The following is a 10,061-nucleotide window of genomic DNA, read 5'->3' as shown; positions in this document are numbered from 1 at the left end:
AGAATTCAAAAAATTTGTGTCGATGGGTATATCATTGTCCGTGATATATTGCACGCACCTACCCACTCTTGCCCTTTTTATTCTAATAAAAGTGATTAATGAGTTAGCGTATGAAACCACAAGATGATGAGATCTCGTAATACTATGTTAGTGAATGGTAGTGTAAGCCCACACTATCAGGAGACATTACAAACTGACTTGATGACCATCATCAATTCACACGTTGATCGCTTACGCTGATGTTCATACCCGCTGATGACATGTCTTACTGATGTGACTTCCTTATCTCAACGGTAACTTTTTGGATGACGATTAAAAGATCCACCATTATCTTGGGATACAAGATTTTTACAATGCATATATCTTCAATCGTGATTACGTAAAAGGGAAGAAAATTTTTGGTATAAATTAGGAATTCTCCATCCTAGGTTACTTTTACAAGATATTCAAGCAATTAGCTCTCTTTCTCTCTCTCTCTCTCTCTCTCTCTCTCTCTCTCTTTCTCTCTTTCGGAAAAGACTCTTAACCATCATCTTTCTCAAAGCTTTCACCATGTCAAAGTCTCTGTACAAGTTTGTCCCCAGCGCTAATGTTGTCAAAGGTCCTCATGCCCCTGTCTCTTCCATCATTCAAACGAACAATGTGGCGTTCTCTGATGAAATCCCAAAACAGTTTGCAAACTCATGAGTCGAAGACTTTGTCAACTATTTCAAGAGCTGTCCTCTTCGGTATGCTTTCTATGATTTCCCAGACCCATTCTGTCTTAAACAAGTATGTGAGTTCTACTATTCATGCTCTGTTGATTCTGATGATCAAACCATTACTAGAACCATTGGAGATGGTCAATATAGAGTTACTATTGATGTGGAATCCTTTTGAACTGGTCTTCGTCTTCCTCGATTTGAAATTTACTCTAAATTCCCTCGGAAGAAAGTTGCAAGTATGTTCGTGAAAAATTAGGGTATAATTTCAAATTAAAGGGCATCACTCGTGATCCATACAAGAACACTCTTTGTCAGTGTTTTAATGTAGGATGGAAGTATTTAACAGGTGTAATTGGCAAATGTCTTGGATACAAGATTGGGAGTTTGGACCAACTGAATCTTTTTGAGAAATTGATCTTATTTTCTACCGTGTACAACAAAAGACTGGATTTTGCTTAACTTTTTCTTGATCAAGTGATTGACTGCATCACTAGGAACAAGAAGCCAATGTATGTTCCTTATCTACTTTGGCTTGGACTAATCTTATATCGCAAGGAAGGATATGTTGAAAGTCATGGGATTATCATTCCAATTCCTACCCTTTCCTCAAAGATTATTAATGTCACTCCATCTGAAGGTGACTTGCCTATTACTATGAGGATGCAAAAATGGATTGAAAAACCCTATGTGGTTGAATCCTCAGACTCTAAAGAGGATGATGAGTATGATAGTAAAGAAGATACTAATGAAGACGACAATAAAGAGAATCATGAGGATGATTATGAATAAAGCGCTGGTAATAAAGAAGGGGTTGATGAAGAAGAAGACTCTGATAAATATGAAGAATAATCAACCACTGATAAGGGAGAGGATTTTGCTCAGGGAATGAACTCTCCTCCAAGAATGAACAATCACATTCTATTTTCATCCACTCCCTCTGTAGATGTTTTCGTATAACGTGGATCAACCTCGCCTTTTATGGAAACTGCCGAGCCAATGATCCAAGATGTAACTTCTCCAAAACCAACGTCTCATCCTCCTTAAGCTGAGACTATTTCTCCTATGCCAACTCCTATCAAGACTGTTGCATTTTTCGTTAGGATGATCAGGAAGAATCTATCTCTGATTTTCAAACTCAATCACTCTCTAATTATGTATTTAAATAAATCACTGGGCAAAAGGTTGACTAAAATAGAGAAGGATATGGCTGAGATGAAGCGATTTATGACATTAGGTTATCATGATGCCGATGATAGGTTGTTGACGACACCCCACCAAACTCTCTAAGTGATAACCCTCCTCTACCTCCACCTATATCATCAAATCTTCCTCCACTACCTCCTCTACCATCTCATCCTCTACCTCACACTCCTTCATCACCTTCTGGTTCTCCTTCCCAATCTGATGCTGCCAAAAAGGGGGAGAATAATCAAGGATTTCTTAATCAGCAAATGTAGATGGTGGTAATTGCACCACTCCATCTCAGCTTGAGATGCCTGAAATTGACCTTCAAAAGGAAATTGTTGTTGTTACTGACATTCCATACGCTAATACAACTATTGATATGCCCATTCCAAACATTGGTTTTCAATCAAATACTGATGACTATGAATGGTTTCTTAATCTGGATTTATGCCACCAACTGTTGTTCCTTTAAATGCCATCTAACCTGATTCATACTTTGAGGGGGAGGTTCCTCAAAGAACTAATAGCCGCATTGAGTCTAATAATGATCAAATCAATCCTTGAAAGAGGAAGGCTTCCTTCTTAGGGGGAGCTCATGACGATGAAGCTGGAATTTCAACTGTTGGTGATCCTTCAACACCTCCTCCTTCCAAGAAAAGCAAGCTCATTTTTTATATGAATGAATTGTATAAAATATGGAGCTTAACTGTTGATGAATTAAGAGAGATCATGATGAAGAATAATGTTGTTATTTGATGAAAAAAGAAGCTAGAAAAGGAGAACGTATGTCTGCCAAACTTGCTCAAGCTCTTACTTCCGTTGATGAGAGTGCTAATGTTCAAAGAACTAACGATCAAGTCAAGAAAATTAAACTCTTCACTAATAGTATGGAGAAACAATACCTGGTTTCATACATAAATGACTAGATTGACATGAAGAAGTTTAGAGACGTTCTGGCTCAAAGAAAAAAGCATGATCCCATCATCAAAGTAAGATGCACCAAACTCAGGAACGAGTCACTGTAGCTTCACTTGGTTGGGAAGAAGACTGAGTATGATTAAACTGAGATTGTATTTGCTCATGATATAATTAAATTTGGCTACAACGAGTGGATGAAAATTCAAGAAATTATTAACAAACACAAGGGTATTAATGTGCAGGAAGTGAAGTTGGCAATTCAACAGCTACTCAATAAAGTCAAGAAGCTGAACCTTGTACCATCAGCTGGTCCACCTAGACCATCCCCCTCCTGAAGAACAGGCGCTAACAGACAGTACAAGAATACCAAGTTTCTTCTTCCTTATGACACTAGGTACATCAACAACGAACTACCAGTGGGTGTTGAACTAGTTCAATACATGTTCATTCGAGAAACATAGCATGGGATTTTCTATCTTGATAGCCAAAATCACATGTGCTTTCAATGCACTGATGATCTTCCTGATGCTCCCACTGAACATTTGTTTTCATCTTCGCTTGGAAGGACTTAGTCACTTTGAACTAGAAAGAGAATACCGTGTGCTGATATCTCTAGAACTTAGTAAGAGATTGGAAGAGCTTCAAATTGATGAATTCAGATGGGTCAAGCCTGAGATCTTGAAATAAGCTAACAAGTTTTACAATGGTTCTTCTGATGACTCTAAATAAGAAGATTAGTTTTGACATCATTAGATAGGTGGGGGGGATTGTAAGGTCACACCTTATGATCTAATGAGTCAAACAATCTACATGTTATCTGTCAGCCTCAGTGTCTACATGCTGACAACATTAGCGTGTCATGTCTATCAACGTCTGCAATTAATACAATTATTCTATGTAATATTTTATATATTAGGTAATATATATATATATATATATATATATATATATATATATATATATATATATATATATATATATATAGAAAATCCGATATCCTTGTAATAAGGACCGGTTCTTAGTATAGATAAGATACAATCCCTATAATCAAGAGATATACTTGTATATATTAGTATATAACCAACATTAAGGTAAAACCTAATGTAGAGTTCGTCTTGGTGACCGTCTTTGTGACAAACCGTCTTCTTGGTGAAAGACAATTTGGAGAACTCTTTGTGTTATTTACTTTCTGTTTTTTGTTTTTCTTAGTTTAGTTTACTCTTGTTCTTTACACTTGAAGTGTATCCGATCGATTCAAACCTTCAAAAGGTTTATCCCATAAAGATAATGATGTTGGAAGTTTTTTTTTTTAGAAATATAGATGGTATAAGTCTATAAGTCGATATATTAAAAACTAAACAAACTATGACTCCAAGAGCATCCATAACGGTGAGTTCAATGAGAGAGTTGAATGAGATGACAATTTTATTTAATTTGTCATTCAATTTATTAAACTCTATCATAGTGACATATCACATTACATTCAATGGATTTGGACTTCAATGATCATTGAACTCTTCAATGGGAAAAAGAAAAGTTTTTAATTCTTATATATATATATATATATATATATATATATACACACACACACACACACATCCACACACACACACACTATAAATTGCTTTTGTGATTTTCTATTGAATTTTATAGATTTCAATGCATTACAGAAAAAAAATTGACAAAGTTGTATGGAATGTAAAAAATGATGTGACAATCCATTGAAGTATATATAGTTCAATGCTTTTGTGGATGTCCTAACACTCTGAAAAAGCTCTCCCTATGCTCATCTTCTTCTTTACTCCTAAATGGTTGGGTCATTAGCAAAAAGTACATGAACCCATAATCTAAATCCAAAGGGTATATACACTCTTATATAAAGTCAACGTTATATGAACCTATAATCCAAAGTCAAAGGAAAACCCCATCCCCTTCCTCCTCCTCCTCCCCCCCCACTTTTTTCCCCAATAAAACTCATCCATAACAACATGTCCACAGAGCCCCTAAGTTATAAACTATAACATCAAACAAAGTAAGACATGTATTGTACATATAGTGGCCAATCAGTACAAACATATAGTAATGCAAAAAGGAAAAGCAAATCAAAGTATATCATAAAGTGGTGACACATGTTCCAAGGTAAAGTGTTCACCACAATGCAGTAATAAGTTATTACTTCAACATCCAAATGTAATAAGTTATTACTTCAACATTCAAATAGAGAACTAATTTACTATTTACCCATACAAGTTAGTTATAAATAAGCATACAACATTTAATCTTATCATTAAGTAATTTATTATTACTAAACTTTCCTAAGTCATAATAACTCCAAAACGCTCATTTCTCATCACTAGGGTGTCAATGGAAGTGGTCGGATGCAAAATCAATGTCGAATGACGAAGAAACATTTGTTTAAAATGGATCAAAAAACCACACGACCAACGTAAAATAACACATGGATGCTACATGGCTTGTGTGTCCACTGCAGCTCACTAAAAGTGTAAGATTTTTTTTTTATCATAATGTCAATGCACTTTGCTACTACATAGTTGGTTAGTACGAACCTCAGTTAGTCAGGGATATCATACAACTCTCCAACAAGTGGCTTCACTTTATTCCATTTCACATTTAGATCATGTACCATGTTTTATACACCACCTTCAAGTTGATCTTTATCTTCGATGTGCCAAGTTCTCCATGTTCATCAACATCAGTATCCTCCTCGAATTTGGCTCCCCAATCAGTCTTCCTTAACATGTTTTCACTACATAACATGTTATGAAAATAATTATCACTAAGAATAGAAGTTAGGTTAAAAGTTTTTGGTTCATAACCCACAAAAGAAAAGTCAATAACTTCATCATCATAGTCATCATCTGATATATATATTTTCTCAGTCACTTTGCCCTTTTTTTACGAGACATAAAAACGATTTCAAAGTCCGAAAACAACTATATTAAAAAAATAAGCAAAATAAGTAAGCACACTCAAATCCATCCCATTAACTATGATAAGAACATTTTACATAATCACAAGGGTGGTGCCGAGTTGGTTAGAACTTGCTCCAAATACGGTCAAAGGCCATGAGGTCACAAGTTTTATCCCAAAGAGGATCAAAAAACCCTCTTTGTGGCCACATAGGTTCACCCTCGATGACTCTGAGCTACTTGCAAAGCGAATAGTCGTCCTAGAATTAGTCGACACGTAAAGCGTGTTGGAAACCTCGGCTCCTAGGAAGCCAAAAAAAAAAAGAACATTACATTATAATTACATTGAAATCTTCAAATTCTTCCAACGGTTCTTTTTTTTTTGTGCATGCAACAAAGGATTTTTTTTTGTTCCAAAGCTTACGAGAACCCACCCCTTACACTCTCAACCACTCTGCAAGTCCTATATGTATCTGGCGTTATGCAAGGTGTTATTTTAGATGCTGATGTTTGATAGTTTCCAAGAGAGAAACACTTGAGTGAAAGGGTTACCGTCAACTAGGCATTTATCCGTTGGTATAATCAGCTAAGAGAAAGTGTCTCAAGAATTAATGGCTTTAGAGTAACATAAATAAATGTTGGGACAAATTGCTAATTAAGGGCTAAATGTTATGTTTCTTTTATGTTATTAACTCTAGCTATAATTAAAATGATATGCCGAATAAATATATAAACTATAAGCAAAATAACTTAACGCTAAGTTCGATTTTGATAATTGGATTCAAATTTCAAAGCCATCGATTTTATCATTACATAATCAAGCTATCTATCTCTTTACGTCTATGCATTTTTCTTCCTATTATCATTTATACCTTTATTCATAGCATGTGAAGCTCATGTTATAGTAGTAAGTTGCATTTAATGAGTCCATGACTTTCGCTAATATTAAAAATAGATATTTCTAATTTTCTATGTTGTTACAGTAATATATATTAAACCATCACATAAATGTTTTGCTAATATATAATTACGTTTAATCGCTTATATTATATTATTACTACGTTCAAAAAAGCAAATATACATCCTACTATAACTCTCGATTTATTATTTTAATCCGCGTTTTTTTTCTCATAATTTAATACATTATCATTAGTTTATTAAACTTTCAAGTAAACATCCTTTTTTTCCTATCACATCGCAACTTTTTCAAGAATAAGTCATCGACATATGTTTTTTGCAAAGTATGCCCCTCAAAAGCACATTTTGGCCTTATTCCTTTTTCCACAAACACAATTAAATATATGCATTAACTTTATACCAAAAAAACGTTTACTAACTCAAGTCTTCACATAATAAATAAAGCCCTAACAGCTTTTTATATGTCATTACGTTTAACATGCCCTAGTAATATTATACTAAATAACACTTTTACATGATCAATCTAGAAAATTCTAAACACATTATATTATTTATATCTTAAAAAAAATATTTATATCTTGCAATATCTTAAAAAAAATATCTGCTGACGTCAGCCCTATCCCCCACATCAGTCCTTCATAGTTCATAGTAATATCTCCGTGAAATCGTGGGTTTACTGTTTATTGATGCTTACAGCCTGTCATCAGCAACTTACAGCTTGTCATGACCCACACCTTATCATTAAAACCCACAGAAAAGAGATTAATTACACTTTTGCCATTGGCTGACGTGAATTTCTTGTCCATACTATTGTCCCCCACCTTTCTTCTGTATATATATAAACCCACCTCCTATCTCCCACCCACATCAACGCCATTTTCATCTTCATTCTCTCACTTCAAAAAATGGGGATTTGTAGCTCATGCGATTCGACAGCTGTCGCCACCGCTAAATTGATATTACATGACGGTAGCCTCCAGGAATTCTCCTACCCGGTTAAAGTTTCATACGTATTACAAAAGAATCCATCCACCTTCATCTGTAATTCCGACGAGATGGAATTTGATGATGTTGTTTCCGCTATCCGTGATGAGGACGTGCTTCATCCTGGTCAGCTCTACTTCGCGCTTCCGTTGACTCGGTTGAGGCGTCCGCTTCTGCCGGAGGAGATGGCTGCATTGGCCGTAAAAGCGAGCTCCGCATTGGCCAAAAGCGGTGGCGAAAAATGCGGTTGTCGTCGGAAAAACCTTAATTTCACAGCACCTGTGTGTTCAGGTGGTCATAGCAATACGAAGAGTTCGGGTCGGGTATCGGATGTAGGGAGTATTGGATCTAGAAGCGATAGGAGGAGAGGCGCTGGTAGCGGAAGGAGGCGTAACTTTACGGCAATGTTAACGGCCATACCTGAATAGGGCGGAGGTCGGAGGCGAATCGGTGGTAGTGTTGTAAATATTGTAATGATTTTTTTTGTTGTTGTAGTGAGATCGATCCATGGATTGCTTTGATTCTGAAGCAGTTCATATGAATATGCCAAACACCTTCCATTTTGGGGGTCCTCTTCCAAATTTTACCCCTGAAATGAATTCACAAATCTAAATTTTCATGATCCATGCACTTCTAATCATCTTTCATATTAAAATTAAAGTAATATAGTATTTCAGAAAAAAAAAAAAATTTGATGATTATATTATATTGCAGCAATTACTATCTTTTAAAGTTGTTTAAAAGAAAACCTATCATGAGGATTAGAATTTTTTTGAATTTTTTTAAATGCCATGTTATATTGTTATATTGTAGCTGTTAATTAATAATTAATCGGGACAACACGGAAACGAAAAAAGAAGTTGTTCCCTTTAACTATCAACTAATTAAAATTTTAACTCGTAGACGTAAACGATGCAGGTTTTTTAATTAATTAATAATGTTTAAGGTAGGATGTAGAATGGATTTTTGGTTTATTTGACGTCCATACTGATTTGGTTTGGTCGTCACGTTTAGTAGATCGGAAGAAGAAAGTAAGTTAATGTCATTTTCACTTAAATTAATACAACGAGCTAGTTCTCATTTTAGGGTCAAACCACCACAAAATTTATTTTATAGATAAAAAACGCAAATAGTCTATTATGACTATGTAATCAATTTCTTATTATGGAAAACAGAAATAATCTATCCAAAAAATGCTTAAGTATTTTGAGTTTTGACATCTATACTAGCCCTATCCAAAATACATGATATCCAAATTACCCGTTTAATTTTTTCGGATATCGGGTTAATTGGTTATCGGGTTCATTTTTCGGGTATTCTGGTAACCCGGTTTTTTTCAGGTCAGGTATAAGGTACGTTTGTTGGGTTTTAGGTATACCCGAATTACCTGAGTTATTTTAAAAATTCATATATATATATATATATATATATATATATATATATATATATATATATATATATATATATATATATATATATAAAGCAAGTATTTGATCATGTTTAAACTAACTATTATTACTGTAAAACATGAATATATTTTATTATGATAGTATGGCACCAACACCATTAAAACCAATTGTTTATATGTCACCATGTTCTTTAAAATTTAACTGATTTCTAAATTATAGCTTTTATTGCAACTAATAAACTCATTATTTTGACGAAACTTCAGAACATGACAAAACTTATGGCTACAATTATCTTAAACATTTTAAACTTTTAAACTAAGATCTTTAAGTATTTGTTTTTTTAACATCTTATTAGATTAGATTAAGTTGTTAAAATATTACTTGATATCTCAAGTATTATTGACTAAAAAATCTCAATGTTCAAAGTTTGAGTAATTTTGTTTTTGCCTCGTTTGTTTATATAAACAAGACTAATAGAACACGACATATTTATTTCATTAAATTTATTTTCAAGTGTCATTAAAAAAATTATATATTTCGGGTAATACCGGAATTACCCAAACCCGACCTACCACCCGAATTACTCAAACCCGAATTACTCGAATTTAATTTGATCGGTTAACGAGTATTTTTTTTAACATGAAAAACCCGAAACTCAAGAAAATTACCCGATCAACACCCCTAATCCATACCATCTACAACCCATGTCCCAAACATATCATATAAGCTAAATTTGGTGTTTGTTTTTTGTTTGTTGATTCTTTTGTTTTGTTTTGCACATATCATGTACATATATTAGTTTTACAGATTGATTGTTTTTAGAAGATCGAAGATCTAAAAATATTTGAATGTCCTTTTTTTTGGCACAAATATGAACTATGATTCATCTAATCTCTTCGTCTCTTCGGTCATCTTCAAACTTAAAAGTTAAAATATACTTTTCTCATTTTAGTCATTTATATCAATGACAATTATACTTGTTCTTATGGGATATATACACTAAAGTCTCAATA

The 10,061-nt window shown here is 34.0% G+C and overlaps 1 protein-coding gene across 1 annotated transcript; it reads left to right on the top strand.

Moving 5' to 3' along the window:
• Positions 1 to 7,510: 7,510 nt before the first annotated feature.
• On the top strand, positions 7,511 to 8,263 carry LOC145087567 (uncharacterized). The gene has a single exon (XM_079025533.1). The coding sequence runs from the start codon at positions 7,561 to 7,563 to the stop codon at positions 8,065 to 8,067; it is 507 nt and encodes a 168-aa protein (XP_078881659.1). The 5' UTR covers positions 7,511 to 7,560; the 3' UTR covers positions 8,068 to 8,263.
• Positions 8,264 to 10,061: the final 1,798 nt, after the last annotated feature.

Source organism: Lactuca serriola, chromosome 2, assembly GCF_051521515.1.
Source record: "Lactuca serriola cultivar US96UC23 chromosome 2, Lser_US96UC23_V15, whole genome shotgun sequence".
Taxonomy (NCBI): domain Eukaryota; kingdom Viridiplantae; phylum Streptophyta; class Magnoliopsida; order Asterales; family Asteraceae; genus Lactuca; species Lactuca serriola.
Note: the sequence above shows the minus strand (reverse complement) of the source record. Positions and strands in the feature narration are given on the sequence as shown.